Source organism: Lepidochelys kempii, chromosome 2, assembly GCF_965140265.1.
Source record: "Lepidochelys kempii isolate rLepKem1 chromosome 2, rLepKem1.hap2, whole genome shotgun sequence".
Taxonomy (NCBI): Eukaryota; Metazoa; Chordata; order Testudines; family Cheloniidae; genus Lepidochelys; species Lepidochelys kempii.
This window is the reverse complement of record NC_133257.1, coordinates 43803264-43825654: the sequence shown is the minus strand read 5'-3', so window position 1 is coordinate 43825654 and position 22391 is coordinate 43803264. Positions and strand designations below refer to the sequence as shown.

The 22391-nt window shown below is 42.8% G+C and overlaps 2 protein-coding genes across 4 annotated transcripts in view; both read right to left on the bottom strand.

Annotated features, from left to right (window-relative positions):
• The window catches only part of RAD54B (RAD54 homolog B), a 122651-nt gene that overhangs the window by 60602 nt on the left and 39658 nt on the right, over positions 1-22391 (bottom strand). The window contains exon 1 of one of the 3 annotated variants that reach the window (XM_073330563.1): positions 340-4241. The exons of the other annotated variants lie outside the window; for them this stretch is intronic. Within the exon in view, the coding sequence (XP_073186664.1) occupies positions 340-358 (19 nt within the window). The 5' untranslated portion in view covers positions 359-4241. Of the gene's footprint in view, positions 1-339; positions 4242-22391 lie in introns of those variants that run through there. 3 annotated transcript variants of the gene reach the window in all.
• Positions 4338-20505, bottom strand: FSBP (fibrinogen silencer binding protein). Its single transcript, XM_073330564.1, has 2 exons — positions 20041-20505; positions 4338-9434 (listed from the first exon to the last, which is right to left on the bottom strand). The coding sequence occupies exons 1-2, from the start codon at positions 20409-20411 to the stop codon at positions 8915-8917; spliced, it is 891 nt and encodes a 296-aa protein (XP_073186665.1). The 5' UTR covers positions 20412-20505; the 3' UTR covers positions 4338-8914.

Here is a 22391-nt window from a genome sequence, read left to right as displayed (position 1 = left end):
CTAGAATTGATCAACCCTATAATACCGTGGAATAAGATAAGAAATTAAACCAAAAATATAGTGTGCTGTTAAAGCTTTTTTAAACATGGAAATTTAAGAATTGAAAATATATTCAGCTTAATGCCTGTAGAGCTATGTAAAGTTTAACATTTCCATAACACGTGTTTTTAACTGAACACTGTGGAACAAAGCAATTTTCAAAAATATGGAACAAATTCCAAAATTTGTAATCTCTCTTTACTTCCTGGATTTTGCACCCCAGCCCACCTTTCCCTCCATCATGGCATCCGACTACCTTGTTAAAAGGAATTAGAGATGAAATAAGGGAAGATTACTCACCAACAAACCTGTTTGTCATATCCTCTCTTCTCCCACTCAGCAATAGCTCTTACAGACAGTATTATGGCTTCACCTATTGGGAAGCTGGGGGCAAAAGGTCTGTCAATCAAAGACAATATATAAACTCTATTCTGTCCAGTGAGAAAAAAATATCTAAACTGGGATGTAAGATACTAAGGTGTAGGCAGTACTGTTAGGCTGGTGTCGTGGAATCCAGAAGCGGCTACAAGGAAGTGGTCAGAGTAGTTGTGAGAGCTGAAATCAGAAGACAAGAGTCAGGGTAGAAGTCAGGCTGGGGTTGGAGTCCGAAGATCGGAGAGTGAAATGAGATGACACAAGGCAAGGTCTGGAGTTGCAGCGAGCCAGAAGTCTGTGTGGTTGCCCAGACAACTTTCTGGGGCACGCTTCAGGGTTAAAAAGTAAGAGTGGTCCAATCAGAGGACACCAGGGTGCTGCTGCTCTGGCCCCTTTGGGCAGTACTTCTTGCAGCACCTAACTGCCACAATGGTCCTGGGATGTGGCTCTGCATGACTTCCTGGGGGCGATGTGGGAACATCAGTTGCTCCAGGTTTCGCTGACCTAGATTCTAGTGCTGTGGATTCTTAAACAGGAAAATAGCAACAGAGATGAAAGAAAATAATTGGCAACACCCCAAGTTAGAAGGCGGGAGAGATGGAGGACAAAAGAAGAGAGAACTATGACAAACAGGATTACCTGTAAGCAATACTGCCTTGTCATTTTGTAGATCCCAGTTCTCCCATTTTACCTGGCAATGGTCCTTACAGACAGCAACTGTATCCCAAAACTTATCTGTACAGTAGCCAAATGCAAGAGTCTGCAGCAAAAGACTGGACCATCTGGTAGTGGTGGGTGAAACTAAGTAGCTGCCTTGTTAGTAGTACAAACAGGCATTTAAACCTGCCAAGCCCAAAATATTATCATTACTCAAGAGCAGTGACACTTCTGACATGAGGATGAGATTTCATACCTTGGTCATAAAGAACAACGCTCTTGCTCCTTCTGGGCAATAGCAGGTTGCCTTGCCTTTATTACAGCTCTGAATACAATATTTTTAAGAGTTTGTATAATATTTGACATGACCACGCACTCAGGGAGAAAAACAGTTGGACACAAAGGGAAATTAGGGAGATAATCAATTAATTCAAATCACTCACTGTTGAAAGAGAGAGATTCAATAGCAACTAGAAGTGCCTCCTTGAGAGAAAGCAATTTCAGAAATGCTTCTCCCAGTTTCAGAAGGGACACCTACAGACATCTGAAAAACTAATGACAAATGTCTGAGGGCTAACAGGCCAGTACTTTGGTTCCCAGCTCAATGTGAAGAGACTGCTTTCTCCTGCAACTGACAATGTCCCTTACCTGAATGATCTGCATATTGCAGCAATTGCAGCAAAATAACCTTCAACCCTCCATATAGAAAGTAGAGGACTTGAAGGGAGCATAATTGTGCATCCATCCCTCTCTCTAATACCTAGCAGATAAAGGAATGGTCAGCTACTTTGGTGATAGGCACTATAGAAAACCCTAAAATAGAGGGAAAGATCGATGTCCCAATCTGAGTGTACAAATTTAAGTCCAATTCCTCAAGGACAATAAGGCCATTGTGGAGAAACTAAATGAATTCTTTACATCGGTCTTCACAGCTGAGGATGTGAGGGAGATTCCCAAACCTGTGCCATTCTTTTTAGGTGACAAATCTGAGAAACTGTCACAGATTGGGATGTCCTTAGAGAAGGTTTTGGAACAAATTGATAAACTAAACAGTAATAAGTCACCAGGACCAGACAGTATTCACCGAAGAGTTATTAAGGAACTCAAATGTGAAATTACAGAACTAATAACTGTAGTTTGTAACATTTAAATTTAAATCAGCTTCTGTACCAAATGACTGGAGGATAGCTAATGTGATGCCAATTTTTAAAAAGAGCTCCAGAGGTGTTCCTCGCAATTACAGGGCGGCAAGCTTGACTTCAGTATCGGGCAAACCAGTTGAAACTATAAAGAACAAAATTGTCAGACACATAGATGAATATAATTTGTTGGGGAAGAATCAATATGTTTTTTTAAAAAGGGAAATCATGCCTCACCAATATACCAGAATTCTTTAAGGGGGTAAACAAGCATGTGGACAAGGGGGATCCAATGGATATAGTGTTCTTAGATTTTCTGAAAGCCTGTGACAAGGTGCCTCACCAAAGACTCTTAAGCAAAGTAAGCTGTCATGGGATAAGAGGGAAGGTCCTCTCATGGATCAGTAACTGGTTAAAAGATAAAAAACAAAGGGTAGGAATAAATGGTCAGTTTTCAGAATGGAGAGAGGTAAATGGAGTCCCCAAGGGTCTGTACTGGGACCATCCTATTCAACATATTCATAAATGATGTGGGAAAGGGGGTAAACAGTGAGGTGGCAAAGTTTGCAGATGACACAAAACTACTCAAGATAGTTAAGTCCCAAGCAGACTGTGAAGAGCTACAAAAGGATCTCACAAAACTGCGTGACTGGACAACAAAACGGCAGATGAAATTCAATGTAGATAAATGCAAAGTAATGCACTTTGGAAAACATAATCCCTACTATACATATAAAATGATGGGATCGAAATTGGCTGTTACCACTCAAGAAAGAGAATTTGCTGTTATTGTGGATAGTTCTCTAAAAACATCCATTCAATGTGCAGCGGCAGTCAAAAAAGCTATCAGAATATTGGGAACCATTGAGAAAGGGATAGATAATAAGATAGAAAATATCATATTGACTCTATATAAATTCATGCTACACCCACATCTTGAATACTGTGTGCAGATGTGATCGCCACATCTCAAAAAAAGATATATTGGAACTAGAAAAGGTACAGAAAAGAACAAAAATTATTAGGGGTATGAAATGGCTTCCACTGGAGGAGAAATTAATAAGACTGGGACTTTTCAGCTTGGAAAAGAGATGACTAAGGGGGGATATGATAGAGATCTATAAAATGTTGTCTGGTGTGGAGAAAGTAAATAAGGAAGTGTTATTTACTCCTTCTCAACATAAGAACTAAAGGTCACCAAATGAAATTAATAGGCAGCAGGTTTAAAACAAATAAAAGGAAGTATTTTTTCATACAAAGCACAGTCAACCTGTTGAACTCTTTGCCAGAGGATGTTGTGATGGTCAAGACTATAACAGGATAGGTCCATCAAAGGCACATTAGCCAGGATGGGCAGAGATAGTGTCCCTAGCCTCTGTTTGCCAGAAGCTGGGAATGGGCGACAGGATGGATCACTGGATGATTACCTGTTCTGTTCATTCCCTCCAAAGCATCTTGCATAGGCCACTGTCGGAAGACAGGATACTGGGCTAGACCAGAGGCGGGCAAACTATGGCTCGTGGGCCACATCTGGGCCACAGGACTGTCCTGCCCCGCCCCTGAGCTCCTGGCCCAGGAGGCTAGTCCCCGGCCCCTACCCTGCTGTCCCCACTTCTGTGCAGCCTCCGCATGCCACGCTGCCAGCACTCTGGCTCGCCACTCTTGCAAGCTCCCGCCGCTCCGAGTGGCATGGTAAGGGGGTGGAGGGGTTGGATAAGCGGCAGAGGGTCCTGGGAGCAGTCGGGACAGGGGGCATTGGATAGGCGTGGAAGTCCCAGAGGGGCTGTCACGGGGTGGAGGTGTGGATAGGGGTCGGGGCAGTTGGGGACGGGGAACAGGGGGTGGTTGGATGGGGTTGAGGTTCTGGGGGGGAGTCACGGGACAAGGAACAGGGGGGGTTGGATAGGCATGGGAGTTCCGTGGGGCCTGTCTGGGGGCAAGGGTGTGGCTAGAGGTCGGGGAAGTCAGTGGACAGAGGTCCCGGAAGGTCGGGGACAAGGAGCAGGGTGGGGTTGGATGGGTTGGAGGTTCTGAGGGGGGGCAGTCAGGGGGCAGGAAGTGAGAGGGGGCGGATAGGGGGCAGGGGCCAGGCTGTTTGGGGAGGTACAGCCTTCCCTACCCGGTCTTCCATACAATTTCACACCCCAATGTGGCCCTCAGAACAAAAAGTTTGCCCACCCCGGGCCAGACGGATCTTTGATCTGACCAGTATGGCCATTCTTATGTTTTTACTCCTTCTCCAGGAGGAAACACCCCAAGCTACATCCTCCAAAAATCCTACAGTGAAATACCATCTTCATTCAGCTTCGAGGATGTCAAGGCTAGGTGACATGAGCTGGGGAAACTGACTTGTCTCTGGAACAGATGCTCCAGGTGAAGGGCATTTATCAAGGAGGAGAACTTGGTGATACTCCTGTTCTCAAAGATGAAGAGCAACAAAAGAGGCAGTCGTATCATTTCTGACATGTCTTATTTTTCTCCAAAGTCCTGAGTCAAGAGGAAAGGAGGGGAACACTATCACAGTTCCTTGCCTCAATCTCAAGCAAATGAATATATCCCTCAAAATTGGGATTGCAGCTCTTTCCTGGACTTGTTTAGTATGGTTATCTTGCTGGAAGCACACTCATAAACTGTTCGGAGACCCCACGAAGGTGAAGGCTGCACTCGCTCATCCTTGCTAAAGGTACACTTTTCTGCGGCAGACAGGGATAGAGGCACTGGTAAGGTACAGAGACTGGGGAGGGAGAAGGACAGAACATGGTGCTGTGTTTTCCAAGCTGCCTGATCATATATGTTAGTTCAGTTAGGCTGTGTACTGGAACAGAGAAGTTCCTAAGACTGCAGGTCCAGAAGAACTGCCTAAGGGTATGCCTACACAGCACACTCCTGATGGCAGTGTGTAGAGTACGTAAACTGCATGCCCCCCACAAATGGGTATAAACAACATTCTAGATAATAAGGCACTGTTTAGGCGCATCAAGACATGCCAAAACTCACTCTCTACATGCCGAAACAGGGCCTCCAACATCAATACTGCTATTTTTAGCAGTGTAATATCCTGATGCCTCCCAACTGCCGGAGTCTTTTCATGCAGTGGAGAGGCAGTGGCAAAAGATTCCAGCAGCAGGGAAAGACTCTGGCAGCAGGGAGACAGTGGGGAAAGGCTCCAGCAGCTCCCCATGGCAGTGAAAGTGGGAAGTTGCCACAGTGAAAGACTCCATCAGTGCGGAAAGGCTCCCTCAGCTCCCCGCTGCATCCCCCTGGCCAGAGCCTTTCACTGCCATATTTAGCTACCCACTGTAGTGTGAACACAGCTTGTTTTTTGCTGCAGTGTAGATATACCTTAAAGCTGCAACATAACAATAGTGAATGTACACTTTCTAAGAAATGAAAGATGTCCAAGTCTAAGAGGCAAGTAATGTGATGATGCAACCCAGATATGGGTGCTAGAGAAGAAGTGCAGACCCATAATAATTGGAGGGAGAGAAGCACCAAATGTGGTTGCCTTTTTGATAGACTAAGAGAAGGAAAGGACATCTTCCATGGGAAAAAAAATAAAGTACATTTGAAGGAGGATGGCTAAAGGTAGAAGTAAACCCACATGACAAGGTGCAAGCAAACTGCAAAATGACCAAAGAATTGAAAGATCCACCATGATGAAATTAGAAAAAAGGAAACTGGAAATATGAGAAGTCTCTGTAGAGAAGATGCCGCTAGCACAAAGAAGAAGAGAAAACTCCTTTCTCTTACAAACAGAACAGAAAAAATACAATCATAATATGGAGTGAGGATGGTGGAGAAAGCGTCTTCATGGGACCTCCATATTCTATTATGTCTTCATCCACCCAACTCTTTTCCTCCCAGAATCTAAAACGCTGGGAAGATTCTGCCAATTTGGTCTTTGCATCTACCTCTCCATTCCTGGTGAGAAGCCACCTGATGCTGGCAAAGAGTGGAAAGTTGCATGGTTCTGGCCCTCACAGAGATAACATCTGTAGAGAGAGATGTTGAAAGAAATGGACATTTATGTCGAAAAGCTTCCAAAGTCTATGCGGCGGGCTCTGATAACCAGTGTAGAGTGGGTTGTAGTCAAGACAACCACTGCAACACCATAAGCCCTATTCGACCTCATTCCGGCCTCTGTTGAATGTGGGACCACGTCTATGAGAACTTGGAACAAGAACATAGAAACAACTTGGCATCTACCCCATAACACTGGATAAGCAGAACCTAGATTCTCCGGCAAAGCCAGGTATTTCCATGCTATGAGGTAGGCACTGAAAATTTACTTTATGCTGGTTCCCATTCCTCAGAAGCCACATCCTGGATGGTAAAGTACAGCAGGAAGAATGCCTTTTATTTTTTAAAAAGTTTTCAGTCTTGTAGGCTCAGGAAAATGAATGTCCTGTGGAAGTGGTTCCAGCTCTACAAGATATATCAGTATCTTGGAATTGAAGAATGCTGGGGTTGGCCAGGGTGTGTACTGAAATCAAGGCTAGTTATTGGAGGTTAACCCTTCAAGGCATACAAAAGGCACAATACAGAGAATGGGGCTCTAATCTTAGGCCATGTCTACACTAGTGAACTTACGATGGCACAGATGTGCCAATGCAGCTGCGCTGCTGTAAGATCGTTCATGTAGCTGCTCTACACGAGATCTCTCCTGTCAACATAATAAAACCACCTAAATGAGCAGTGACACAGAGCTGTATACATGAGCACTTATGCTGGCAAAACTTATGTCACCCAGGTGTGTGTTTTTTTCACACACCTGAGCGACATAAGTTTTGTCGATATAAGTGTGAGTGTAGACGTGGGCTTAAAGTTCTGCTCTATCCTAAAGTGACTGTAGGGGGAAAAAAACAGTTTGTGGAGTTCCATATTCATTGAATCTCACTGATTTCGATTTCCTCAGGTTGCAAGTAAAAGATTTGTTTCCTCTCACTTTCCCACCCCACCCCTCCACCCGCTACCTCACCTAATTCCACAAATTCATCCTGGGTTCTGACAGTCAAGCTGGTTTCTATCCATCTCTCACAACAGCATCACAAATAAAGGTTCTTTAGGCTCAGTTAAGCCCTTAATTAAACCTATGCAATCCTACAGTCTTCAGACTGTGTTATCAGTCACACCTGCGGTTATAAAGATATCCTGAGTGGCCCAGGAGACCGACAAGTAGTAGCAGGGCTTACCTCATCTACTGATGCAGACCGCTGCCCCTCACCCATATGGAGAGACCCTGTGTGGGTAGAGAAAGCAGCTGATCTAAAGAGCATTGGTGGATAGAGTCATGAGTGGAAGCAGCCATAGGAGGGAATGGCCTCCTTATTGCTGCTTTTGTCCTCTCTGTGTTGCTGGGGCCCTAGACAGCAGACACAGGTAGAATGATATCTCCTTTGTTTTCTCTCTTTTTCCTTTACCCTGTATTTCATATCCTTTTCTTGTGCTAGAAGTTGGAGGAAGGGAAAATAGTGTTAGAAGAAATATGGAGTCAGAGGATTGAGGCAGGTGCTGCTCCATGATTCCAGAGGGCAGAAGGCAAAGAACCATGAAGAAATGGGCAGTCTGGAGCTTATGTAATAGCTATGATTGACAGGCATTTATTTGCCTCCCTGCTTCCTTGATAGTGGTCATAACAGTATAGGGACTATACTGCAAGCAAGGGATGTTGCTAGGAAGGATAGAAGAATGGATTTATTTTTTGTGTTTGGGATTTTTATTTGTAAATAAATAAAAAAAAAGTCGTACCACTCACAAAAATTATCCTAGATAATAAAGAATCTTACTTGGATTTTGGGTCACAAATTATTTATGTAGAGAAACTATGGCATTTTGGTAGCTATAGCATAACAGTGATGTTGATCCAAATGCACCTGCATCTGTCTTGGTTGCACATGTATCATAGTAATTATGCATGGAAATGAACAAATTAGATATCTTTCTAGTCACTTGCCAGTGTAATTACCACAATTGAATACACAATCACAGTAACTGTGCACACAAATTATGCATGCGTGCAGTTCTGAAAATTTAAATGTTGCCTTCAGCATTTCTATTTTGAAATTATCATATGGAAACTTTCATACACTGAATATTATAAAAGATGTTAAATTTTAAAAAGATATGTGTTCAACCTTTCCTCAGTTGAGCATTAAAAAATAATCCAGTCAGTTTCCTATGTTCTCCAAGCTAATATAACACATTAGCAAAATCTCATCATTGCCATAGGCTTTACAAATTTAAAATGAGTGAAAAAGATATATAAAGAAACATGGCCTTTATTTCTTCTCTCTATATATATTTATTAACCTTCAAATAACTTCATAAAGAATATTAAAAGGATAAGAATTGCTTTAAAAAAAGAATAAAGCATAAAATCAACACCTTTAAGAACACCTGTCTAAATTTTCATTAGCTTGTTCCAGCTCTAATAAAGATCAGTGGAAGATTTCCAAAGGCAGTTTTTTATCTTACACACAGAGCTACAGCATCTGGTTATACTTCAGACTAGAAATATTGAGAAGACTCAAACCTGTGAAAGACATTTGACATTTTTGCTAATGTACATAAACAAAATGGAAAACATGCATTCGTTTTTCAAGGCTAGATTTTGATCCATCCAAATTAACATAAAAAATCATTTTGCTAGGCAAAAAGAATGTATTATAAAGTATCTCAGATTATATGACAGAGATGATAAATATTTAAAGACTGTTGTATTCTGGCAGATCACGTCGTAGTCTTATTGCCTTCAGCTTCTCTACTTTGATTTTTGCTTTCAGTAGCTCTTCTTCCAACTGCTGCTTTCTTTTCAAGCCATCCCTCTTTTCTTGGACATAAAGCCCAATTTTTCTTTGATTTTCTAAGATTATCTGATGCTCCTCTTTCAGCATTTGCAACATCTGTGGCTCATACCCACATGCTGGCCTAAAGCGTTCTCCAACCTCGAGCCTAAAAAAATCATCTCTTCTTGGGATGGGAGATGAAGACAACATCATTCTCATATCAACAGAAGACAGTGAAGTTGAAGGAGATCTCTCCATAACATGCACCAATTGGTGTTCTTCTCCTTGTTCTAAGTCCTCACTCTGCTGTGAATCTACAGCCAAGGAAGGAGGAGGTTTGACATCCTCTTCTGGTTCCAACTCCATTGTGACAGGATGGTGATCCAACACTGCTTGTGGGGAACTGGTACCAGCAACCATTTCTTTATCTATATTAGCGCTAAAACATATATATAATAATTAAGTCATTATCTGTAAACAAAAGCCATTATATACAAAAATAGGAGCAAATTTAATTTGTGATAAATATGGCAATTTCCTGCAATATATCTTGGAAGACCTTACTTTATTAAGGTGAGCTAGGACTGTATGCAACTTCCCTAGTGGGGAGAGGTGACAGATGTAAGCCCTGGGAAGTATATAGGATTTCAAGAGACTATACTGAGTTGTGCCAAATAAATGTGTACTTTTTGGGATAGAAAGTGTTAAGTGGATTTCCTGAGGAATCCCTAGGGAAAGGCTAATGCAAATTCCACAACTCCAGTTATGCATAAAAAAACCCCAATACAGTCTTTCAAAGGTGCACCCTGAGGAGTCTGTTGATTACCTGTCACAGAGGACCAAGATCAGAAGATTGAGCTGTATTTAAAAAAGCAACTGATCTGCCCTGTCTCCGTTCTGTATCTAAAATGAAATGATAACCATCAGGAAAACCCAGTTAGGTGGGTTTAAAAGGACTAAAACTTACCAGAGCCCCAAAGCAGAAATTGGGGGTGACCTCTAATAACCTTTTTAGTCCAGGTGTAGGTTCTTTTATTGTTTTAATACGTTTTCCCCTATAATGCTTTTACCTTAAGAATAAATATACTTGCTTAGGAGTTGCAAGGTAATTTATAACTGTGGGCAACACACTGGTCAGAAAACAAAGCACAGGCCTTTTAAGGCAGTGTGGCTTGGTAGGGATATCAAAGTGTAAGGCAGGGAACTGTGCAGCCTTAAAAATCCCTGCTCAGGAGGGAACGAGATGTGGGTCTCCATCCAAGAGGGGGATGGCTGGGAGCCAGAAACCTGTAAGTAGGTGCCTTTGAGGGACAACTGTGGGAGAACAGAGGTGCGGTTATCCTGCAACTGTGACATAGCTAATCAAGAATAATTTGTTTAAAATGTTGCCCCTCTGCCAGATAAAATACAGGCAAAACCTCACCAGTACACTGACTGGGATTATCTCTCTCATAAAGATAGTCTCTCTCTCACTCTGTCTTCCTCCTTTGGGTATTATATTCTACCATGAAGGAGGCTACATAGATTAGACAGAACCAGCTTGGTGGGCCCTTCTTCTCCCACAGGATGGGTAAAGCAAAAGCTATCAGTGATAAGTAGGCAAGGGAGCAATGCAGGAGAAGAAAGTGAAAGTGACAGAAGCAGGCAACTCTTATGCACTAACAACAGAGTGGGATGGGAGAGAGAGAGAACAGCATTTAGATTTAAGTGGTCCCTGCTGAAACAGTTTCACTGCCACCTGATACTTCCTCTCCCCAGCGCCACCCTCATCCACTCCTCCTCTGACCTAGAATGCTACTCATTTCTGAAAACAGCCCTGGTAGAAAAACATATAAGCCCATCACTTTAAACCTTTACTTTTCAAGGGTTATAGCTCCTATTTTATATGAATAAGAATACAAATTGTATTTTCCTATGTTAATATTAACTAAAGTCTCTTCGCTTAATTTATCTTACAAGAAGTTGACCAAAAGCAAATTTTAAGAGAAAAAAATTCCTAATAAATGGAATCTCAAAATATAAATATTATTTTGTCTGTTGAACCATGGTCCATCTCGCCCAGCATCCTGTCTTCTGACAGTGTCCAGGACCAGATGAAATTTACTGAGTGCTCCATCCTCAGTCATCTAATCCCAGTTTCTGACAGAGGTTTAGAGCATGGGGCTACATCTCTGACCCTCCTAGTTAATAGCCATTGATGGATCTATCCTCCATGAATTTATCTAATTCTTTTATTCAGTTATACTTTTGGCCTTCACAACATCCCCTGGTAATGAGTTCCACAGGTTAACTGTGCACTGTGCACTAGGAGCAGCCAGGACAGGTCGCCGCTTGTGGGGACCCACCCGAGGTGAGTGGCTCCTGGATCCAGCACTATGCATCCCCTCCCACACCCAAACTCCCTCCCAGAGCCCACGCTCCAAACCCCTTCCTGTACCCCAACCCCTTGTGAGCTCTGCACCAACCAGACTATAAACCAGAATTTTAATGAAGCTCAAATCCCGGTTTATAGAGCTTTCCGGTTGGTGAAGTGCCAGATAAAACAGCTTTTATTGTATTATCACTTTCTGGGCCAGATCCATTTAGGATTAAATCAATAACTGCCCATCCCCTTGTGGATTCCAGGACTAGCTGCTCAAAGAAGTCTAGAGGATAGTCTAGCAGCCTGAATTTGGCCTTTAGGACCTCTCTCCTACCTTTCCCTATGTTCCTGGTACCTATGTGCTCCCCAGCACTGCACAGAAGTTTGTTTAGATGTCTTGAGAGGTCTTCAGACCTGGCAGGTTATTCACCATATGGTTCTCCCAGTCATCACAAATCCAACTATCTATATTTTTAATAACTAAATCCCCCATTACAATCACCTGTCTTCCTAATAACAGGGGTCCCCTCCCACAGAGAGGTATCCTCAGTGTGAGAAGATACCAGGACATCATCTGGAAGGAAGGTTCCAACTATGGGATTGTTTCCCTCTGCTCCAGCTTGATGTTCTCCTTCCCTGAGATTTCATCCTCCTCAACTGACAGATGAAGGGGTGGGACCACTCTACTGCATCCCAGAAAGTCTCATCTATGTACCTCTGTCTCCCTTAGCTCCTCCAATTAAGCCATTCTGGTCTGAAGAGCCCAGGCATGAACTTTATGGGCCATGAGCAACTTGCACCAAATGCACACATTTGCTACCTACCCACAAGGAAGTAATCATACATGCTGCACTAAATGAAATAAACTGGAGAGCCCCCCACTCTGCTGCTGGACTTCTGCCTGCATTATTTTTTCTCTTGCAGTGTGTATGTGTCTGTCTGTGTGACCTGAGTAGCTGTAAGGTAGCAAGAGAGTCATAGCATGGAGTACAGGTGGGAAATCAGTCAGGGAGGAGGAAGGCTGGCCAGCCAAGAAAGTTAAGAAGTACAGGAATTAGGACCCATACACTCTTAATTGCCCCCCTAGTGCATATGCATTATGATATAGTTTTTAATTACATGATTACAAATTATTTTTTTCCACAGGACCCTTCTCTTCTTTAGTGCATAGGACGGATGATGCTTACTTAATGATCAGCTATTCAATATTTTGGTTATCCTCCTTGCTGAATGTGTGACCCTAGGCCACATTTACTGCACACTTTTTAAATCCTGCTCTTAAGACAGAATTATTAACTTCCTTATGGACTTTTCTATGGTGCTTATCTCTACAGAATCTGAATGCTTCACAGATATTAATGAATTTATTTTCAAAACACTCCCATGAAAGTGGTATTACAGTATTATTATTCCCATTTTACAGATGAGGATCTGCCTAGAGTCCTGTGTGGCTACACAAATGTGTACGTGCATCCGATCCGCAAAAATTATCTGTGGATAACCGTGGATTTGCATGGCTCTACACTGGGGGCTGGGCTGAGGCTCCGAGGCATCCCCCCGCAAGAGCCCAGTCGGCGAGAGCTACGTGGGCTGCTGTGGGGAGTCCCGTGCGGAGTCGCGGACCCTCTACCTGCCCTCAACTGGGGGGGAAGATGGCTGGGAGCTACTCTCAGCCCCTCCACCACGGGCAAGTGGAGGGTCCACCGCAGCTCCCCACGGCTCCCTGGCTGGGCTACACACTGGCCTGGCGAAGGGGTGGGGGGAGCCTGTGGAGCTGCCCCAGGGCTGCCAGGCCCCCTGCCCAGGGCAGGAGGAGGGTCTGCCGCGGCTCCCTGCAGCTCTCCGTCTGGGCTCCACACTGGCCTGGCCGGGGGAGGGGGAAGACCTGTGGAGCTGCCTGGGGGCTACTCGGGCCCCCCACCCAGGGCAGATGGAGGATCCGCTGCAGCTCCCCACACAGCTCATACCATGGCCAGACTGCGGCTTTGAGCCACCCCCCTTCCCTGCTGGTTCTGGGTCAGGGAGAGCAGCACTGGCAGCTGTGGGGAACCACAGCCCCCCACTCCCCACCCGCAGGGACTCGCCAGTGTCCCTGCCCCTCTGCCAAATGTCCCATCCCCTCGCCCAGTGTCCCTGCCCCCTAGCCCCCAGCTCAGTGTCCCTGTCCTCTAGCCTCTCCGTTCAGTGTCCCTGCCCCCCAGCCTCCCTGCCCAGGGCAGGTGGAGGATCTGTGCCATGGTTCCTCACAGCTGCCCACCCGGCTCTTACAGTCAGAGCCCTGAGCGGATACAAAATTTTTATCTGCATCCGCTATACGCAGAAAGGATATAAAGTGGATACCTGCGGATTTGCAGGGCTCTAGGTCTGAGGCTGTCAAGATTCCTTCCCCACTCTGAACTCTAGGGTACAGATGTGGGGACCTGCATGAAAAACCCCCTAAGCTTATTTTTACCAGCTTAGGTTAAAACTTCCCCAAGGTATAAACTATTTTACCTTTTGTCCCTGGACTTTATTGCTGCCACCACCAAGTGTCTAACAGATATAACAGGGAAAGAGCCCACTTGGAAACGTCTTTCCCCCCCAAATCCCGCCAAGCCCTACACCCCCTTTCCTGGGGAAGGCTTGATAAAAATCCTCACCAATTTGCATAGGTGAACACAGACCCAAACCCTTGGGTCTTAAGAACAATGAAAAAGCAATCAGGTTCTTAAAAGAAGAATTTTAATTAAAGAAAAGGTAAAAGAATCACCTCTGTAAAATCAGGATGGTAAATACCTTACAGGGTAATCAGATTCAAAACATAGAGAATCCCTCGAGGCAAAACCTTCAGTTACAAAAAGACACAAAAACAGGAATATACATTCCATTCAGCACATTCAGCCATTTAAACAAAACAGAATCTAACGCATATCTAACTAGATTGCTTATTAACTTTTTACAGGAGTTCTGACCTGCATTCCTGCTCTGGTCCCGGCAAAAGACAACACAGATAGAGAGAAAGAACCCTTTGTTTTCCGCCCCTCCAGCTTTGTAAGTATCTTGTCTCCTCATTGGTCATTTTTGTCAGGTGCCAGCGAGATTATCTTTAGCTTCTTAACCTTTACAGGAGAAAGGGTTTTTCCTCTGGCCAGGAGGGATTTATAGGTGGTTAGCCTTGCAGCATCTCCCATTAGCTAGCCTTTATATTTATGACAGAGGCACAGAGAGATTAAGGTCAAAAGTGCCCACTAATTTCGGATGCCCAATTTGAGGGCCTATGGCCTCATTTTTTTTTTTTTTTAACAGAACTTAGCATTAATTTTATAGCACTTTATTTCTTTAAAGCACAACTCTTGTCTTCAGTTTCAGCTTGAGTGTTCTGCACTTCTGTAAATCTAGCCCCACATTTCTCAACTTGGACACCCAGAAAATTAGGAACACATAGGCTATGTCTACACTAGAGACCCGACAGTGTCACAGCTGTATCAATGCAGCTCTCCACTGTAAGATCTCTACTGTACTTGCTCTATGCTGATGGGAGAGCTCTCCCATCAACATAATTAAACCACCTGCAATGACCGGTGGTAGCTATGTTGGCAGGAGTGCTGTGCACACTACCACTTATGCCAGGGACACTTACGTCACTCAGAGATATGTTTTTTTCACACCCTTGAGCAACATAAATTTTGACGACATAAGTGGTAGCGTAGACATGACCATAGTTACTGGCAACCTGTGAAAAGTTTAGTTTAAGTGAGTTGCCTAGCATCACATAAGACCCACAAAGGGACTTAGATGCTTAAATCCCAGTTTTAGGCATCACTGCAATCCACAGTTCCCTGTCTCAGCTGCTGCGTAATCCCATAGGCACCAAAACTCACTCAATGAATAACTTTTTTACGGTAGATGCCTATGTTTTCTCACTTTGAGCATGTACACTGCAGCCTCACTCTAGAAGTCCAGAAATCTAGCTCATGCCTAAGCCCCAGCAAAATCCACAAAGAAAGGGAAATGAGGTAGTCCCCTACCTATCTTCCCTATGCAACCCAAACAGGGGAACTAGACACCCTTGTTCACCTATCTGTCAGGTGGGTGCCCTAACCACCAAGCTACAGAGTTAGTCTCGCTCGCTCACTCTGCCCCAATGACTCTAATTATTTACCCAAAGTGGAGGAACAGATTCTATAGAAGAGACTGAGGAAGCCCCACATCAGAATATTCCATATGTCTGTGGTTATGGCACTCTCCTAAGAGGTAGGAGACCCCTGCTCAAATCCTTTCTTCCCATCATACATAAGGGGGAATTGAACCCTGGTTTCCCACATCCTGGGTGAGTGCTCTAACCACTGAGCTAAAAGTCATAAAGGAGACACATCCACCTCCTTCTCCATTTTTTTGCTTAGGCAACTAAACTGCCTGACTCCAAGAAAGGGACTTCTGGCTGTAGAATGCAGAGATAGGCACCTAGATCTCAACTACAGGGAGGTGCCTAACTTCATGAGAGGGGAAGGCTTAGGACACACCCTTCTTGGCAGCATCTCCCATTAGCTAGCTTAGGCAACTCCCTGTCTAGTGTGCAGGCTTTTGTGGATCCCGTTCTTAGGCACCTATTTCTCCCTATGCATTGTATAGGGAGCATAGACACCTAATTCAGGCTATGTGGATCCCAGTGATGATAGTGGTTTTCTAGGAACCTGAAAGTCAAGCATTACAATGCTGAGTGTCACAACACCTAAATCCCTTTGTGGATCAGGGTCTCTGTGGCAGAGGCAGGAATAGAACCCAGTTTTCAAATGCCTTAACCATGAGACCATCCTTTCTCTTCATGCAAGACCCTGCCTCATTCACTACACACCTTTCAACTTGTACAACAAATGAGGCCCGGGGCCTACTGACAACTGCTTCATTCAATACACAGCCCAGATTAATTCCTTAAGCAGTGTACATCTTGTGTACTGAATGAGGCAGGGGTCCTGTGGGAAAAATAATGTGATCATGTAATTAAAGACTGTATTATAATACATACACAAAAGGGGGACAATTAAGGTTGCATGGGCCTTAATTCTTTTACTTCCTAACTTTTGAGTGCTTGACTTTACAACCTTAACATTCTTTTTGTATGCAATTTACTATATTTTTAAAAAAGTAAACTAAAAAAACAAAATTCCAGCATGTGAAACAATACTGCCAACCACATTGTTCACCACTAGGGCTGGAACTCTTAGATCCACAGTACAGACCTCTGCCATTTGAGTTAACCGAGTAAATGATATTCACAGTAGGTTCTCATCCTGTACATGGGCTAGTCATTAGGAGGAGATAAAGCAAACGTTTTGCCAGACAGTTTCACAGATATTTCCTGATAGCAGAAGAATGATGAAATGCTGGAATTTTTTGTTATTTCAGATTCTAAGGAGAGTGTAGTCTAGTGGTTACAGATCTTTCTGTCCCATTCCCATTCTCCCCTAGCAAGTCTGATCTTCTCTGCTCCTAGCCCTTCTTCACCCTGCCCCTGGGTAATTGTCCTCAGTCACAGTCTTTCCCCCACTCCCTTTCTCCATGCCCCAGTCTCTCAACCTCTCCACCCCTTCCTCCCAGTCTCTCCCACCATCCCCAGCCATCCCTCAGGTCTAGCTTCTCACTCCTCTGCATTTTATCCAGAAACCTTCCTCCTCCTTCTTGCTGTCTGGGTGCCAGCAGGCAAAGTACTGAGAGCATGCAAAACTAAGTTTCTGTTCCATCCCCGATAGCTCTGAAGAGCAACTGCACAGAAAGTCCTGCTCAGCCCCTGCAGCTTCAGGCTGGAGCGTGCCCAGATAGAATTTTCAGAGTATTAAACTGCCACATGGTAACAAGCCTCTATTGAATATGTGCAAATAGATTTTCAGGGGATCCTAACTGAGCCTAGTTTGGATGGATTTTCATAAGGATGGCAAAAGGCACATCACTGACACCAGGGCGACCATCCTGCTTTAAAGCATGGAGGCAGTAGAGCTTCTTAATGAAAATTATTATTTGTACATTAGATACTGTACAAACACAGAATTAAAAAAATTCAGCCCAAGGCTAGCACTTGGTATGGAAACTTTCAACCCAAATTATTAAAGTTTAGCAAAGTTATAAGCAATTGAAAACAGGTCTTAAAATGAGAAGTGTTGGGCAAGCCTAATTATAGGTGTTGTTTCCTGCTTCACTTATAATAAATATAGTACCTCATTCCCTCTCACTTCACCCAAAAACTTCACTCTCTTGAGCCTCTTGTGCCCTCCAACCAGTAATGTTTCTCTCCCCAAGCAAGCACAGAGCATCATGCTCCATTCCCACTGCCAAGTACTACTGACAGTCTCTTCTCCACTGCTGGCTACATGCTGTTTTTCTTCCTGCCATAGCCTCAGCTCCTAATGTGGCCTTCCTCACCCTTCCTTGCTGTTCCTAGCCTGAGGCAAGGGGTGGAAACAAGTATCAGGAGAAGCAGGTTAAGCTAAAGAGAAAGAGAGGCTCCCAGAAAGGGGAGGTGAGGTTGACTGGGAGTTGATACGGTCTAGAACAGCCCAATGGTGAGAAATCTACACTGATCCACTACAGTGGACCCCATCAAGAAACTAGCAAAATGCTAAGCCTCCATGTGACTCAGACCTGTGGATTATTTCTAGTTAAAAGAACAGGAGTACTTGTGGCACCTTAGAGACTAACAAATTTATTAGAGCATAAGCTTTCTTGGGCTACTCTAAACCTAATTCTAGTTAGTTTCTTAAGAGCTAAACAACAGTAAGATAGAAGGTGAAAACAGAAAGAAGGAACTGTAATAAGAGAAGCTCTTCTTTGGCAGTTATAATGGGACTCCTGCCAATTCCACTGAAAGAAAGGGAAATAACAGTTACCATAATGGGGGTGGTATTTATAACCTTGAGGCACCCATGATTCACAGGTTTTGTTTAATTAAATTAAATTAAGATAAGAATTTCTTACCAGATACCAGGTGACATTAGGACTTTGTCACCTACTTATATATACCTCCAAAAACTAAGTCATGTTATAATGGGTTAAAACTGGTTATGTTTGGGTGGGGGGTGTAATTCGGGGTTAAAATGAAAGAATACAAAATAATAGTGCATTTTGCATAAATTATTTTAAAGTATTTCTCCAATACTTAGTGCACCAACTGGTATATTAGGGGAAATCATTTTGGGCCCCAATTCACTGTTCTCAGAGTCCTAACAATTTCAAATATGTTTGCGTTGCAGGAATCAAATTATGGAGATCACTGGCTCTTGAATATGCTGTGCATGAAAAGCACCATTACTATATACAAGTCCCGGTAACATCTATAGCTCTCAGACTAATTTTTTCATTACAGGAGGTGGTGATCAAAACATCACTTTTATACCTAATTAAAAAGGCTGTTTTGTTTTTTATAAGATCTTTTGAATTTTACCTATATGGGCATTCACCAGTAGCAACTAGGCTGCACTGGTGTTACAGATTTCTTTACAACAAAGCCCCACAAGAGCATGTTATTTCTTTTTTTTAAGAGCATCTGGCACGTTAGGATTTAGACAATTGTTACCATTCAGTTCAGTCATTGGCACCATGAATCAAACTTCCCATGTGTGCACATGCCAGCTTCCCTTAGAACACTTAGCTGTTGCACCAACCAACTATACGTAGTATCTGATTAATGGGAAGCCAACTTCACATATTATTTTGATCTGCTAATGAAAATAATGTAAAAATGTAGCTTTATCATGTTTACTTTTATCCTTGTTAGTTTAAAATATCTGCATCCAGAGGAAGCAAAATCTGACCCTGGCAGTTTCTGATCCTGGAAAGATCAATACTGTACCAGTAGAGTGTGTTGCAAGTCTGAACTGAGGGGCATTATAGCAGTTGTGGGGAGAAGCTTGCCCACTGCCTGCTTGTACTATGTCTGATTCAAATCTAGACAGTCTCCTACTTCATGGAGCACTAAAGAACTACAAAAGAAAAAACTTCTGATTCTGTAGCTCCTCAATCTCTGTCTATATGCTTCCAAACTGCCTAGCATACAATACATGTATTGTTATTTACAGTTTATTTTGCAATTAGCTTTGCTCTGGTTTTAGAAAATGTCAGCAAGTGAAGGAAAGGTAATCTGTACAAATCTATTTGTATTGTTAAAGGCACTTTACTGTATGGAGACAAAGTACTTAAGATCTGGATTCAATTAAAACATATTCAATATTTGCCTAATAGAATAATTTATGATACAGACAAGGTATACGAAATAGATTTCTTTGTTCCCTGAACTTTATATGGATCTTATGTAAACTGGTAATAGTTTTATATGCAGCAAGATGACTGCAGTATTACCTTAAATGGAGGAGAATAGCCATCAGTTCTTCGGTGTTTGAATAATCTGCCTATTAAAAGGTGAGGGAGGGGTAGAGGTTGGAGCTACTATTTCTCTGTGATTCCCTCTTAACCCTCACCTTCCAGAAGATGACACAAGACACTGAAACAAGCTTTGAAACACAGCTGAAAATAGAATGCAATGTTAAGTCACCATAAAACAAAGGAAATAGTATCTTACTATTGTTTCCAATCCTTTTCAGCTCTGTTGTGGGTATTTGCTTTAGGACGCTGAACTCAAGTTAAGAATAAGACGTATAAAGTAGGTAGGAGGCGCTATAATTTTAATTTAATAACAAAGTAAAATGAATCTCACCTTTGTAAACTGCTCCTGTCTCTTAAACACACACTGGAAATCTGTGGAATCATCTCCACAACTTTCTTGGTTGGCTCAGAAATGCTGCTTTTATAATCTGAATGGGTCTCCTTTTGCTGCAATAGCTCCTGTTTGGCATATTCTTTGAGCCTCTTGTACAGCGTGCGCAGGCCCTGTGCAGTACGAGGAGGACGATCTACTCCGATGGCATTGTAGTTATCGGCTATGATATCCCAGCATTTGTTTTTTTCCACTATTACTGAATGCTTATTGGTATGTTCTTCAAGAATTTTAACATACGGCTTCACAAGTTTTAGCAAATCAAGCTTTTCAGATAAGGTAAAATTAGAAGATCTGGCCTTCCCAACCATTGTTATCTCTGAATTAAGGAGGCAGTTTTTGAAACCACCATGCAGTCCCTAGCTCTGCTCAGCTCTTTTTCACAAACAGAAAAAGATCAGGCTTAACTAGGCTAGTCTCATTTAGGCCCACGCCTACAAGGGAGGGTTTATTAAAATTCCTTCAGCTTAAGCTGACGCAGGTTCAGGAAATCTGCTTAAGCCAAGCCTGACCTACATAAGGCTTCAGACTGAAGACGACGGGAAGAAACAAGCAAAATACACTTTAGTATGAAGGGACCAGACACACAGGATTTAAAAACAGAAAGGTTTAAAGATAAGCATGTTACCCAGCTGAAATTTAACCAATTTAGCTTGAGTAAAAAGCTCTCACAGATCTCTAGCTGAAAAACTGAAACTGCTCTGAGATTTTAAATTTAATATTGTCAAAAAAGCAACAATTGTTTTGTGTAATTTATTGATTGTTGAAATGAAACACAACAGCAGAAGAGAGAAAAACTAGAGAGATAAGTGTGGCGTGTGTAGAGAGATCCCTAACAGAGCCCCTGATCACTGTTCCCCAGCTGCTGTTCGCTCTTACAGCATTTGCATAATGCTAGTCCTGCTGTCAATCAGGAATTGCATATCCTCTAGCTAGTTAGGTTACACTCAGACTTCACAGTAAAGCTAAGCTTCTCCTGCATTTTGCAGGCTGCTTTAGCTACCTACACACAGGCGTTTTAAAGAAGCAGTCTGTTAATGATAAAACATTTATCTAGAGCAAAAACAAAAAAAGAGATATACATGAACAATGAATTGTCCTTTAGCTTCTGCCTGCAGCTGTGCCCTGCTAAAACATGCCTGTCCTGTAATGTGTATGTCATCAACATTCAGTCTGCAGTGCCTAAGAAATGGCATGATCTAACTCCCAGTCTGCATGTAATAAAGGTTACATTCAGTCATGACAGATTTACTGAGTGTATTACAGTGTGTGGATACTGCGATTTTCATACTATTCACCAGGAAAAAAAAAAATCTACTTTTATGATAATACTTCGAGGCATTCTTTCAGTGTCAAATATTTTTATTAACAAGATGTGCATACTGTACCAGTGCTAATCATTCTGCACAGCTAATATTTTTCAAAATTCTCACTTTAAAACACAGTCTTATTTAAAAATACATATACCAGGTTTTAAACATCCATGGTCTAAATTAAACCAACAAAATCTGAGAAACAAAAGAACTTACAAAGCTAAGGGAAAGAATGGTTCCACTTAAAAAGGGGGAGCTTGTAGGGGGTTACTGTGTACAGTTCTGAGCACCAAGTCTGAAAAAGGAGTTTGATTTGAAGGGATATTGATAACAGCTTCTCAAGCTTACCATGTTTATCCTTGAAAAATGTCGGCTGGGATGGGGGTGAAGGGGAAGAAATCCAATTATAGTTAAAAGTATCTAAAGGCAATAAAGACAGATCTAGGTAGGAGTGTGCTGATTCATTTGTCCGGGGCTGCATTCAAAGCAAGATTAAATAGAGTTTCTTAAGAAAGGTTTGAAGCCCATTGTAGATGGAACTTGAGAAACAAAAACTCGTATTTGGAGTGTGAGCACTTGGTAAAAACATTGCTTTTTACGCTTAGCTTGCCGTCTTTTTCCCATGCTTTGCTCTTTGCCTATAGTAATGTCTAGTGTGAAAGATTAAGGTGTCTGACCCTGAATGAGAGGGCCATCAATTATGAATGACTCTATGGGAACAATGGTATTTGCTGAAGAGAGTAATCAGGCAAAAAAACCTGATTCTACCAGTTTGTCTCTAAGAGGGGCTAGGGCTTTAACCACCTGACTATGACACTGAAGCCAGTGAATGAGTCACATTAAAGAGGGGACAGACACTTTACTTAAGATCAAGGTCTACTCTACTCCCTCTCAGACCAACCAACCACTGCCCACAACAAGAGGACTGCAGGAGGAGCCTACACTTTGATATATGGACTATGCCCTGAGGACTCACAA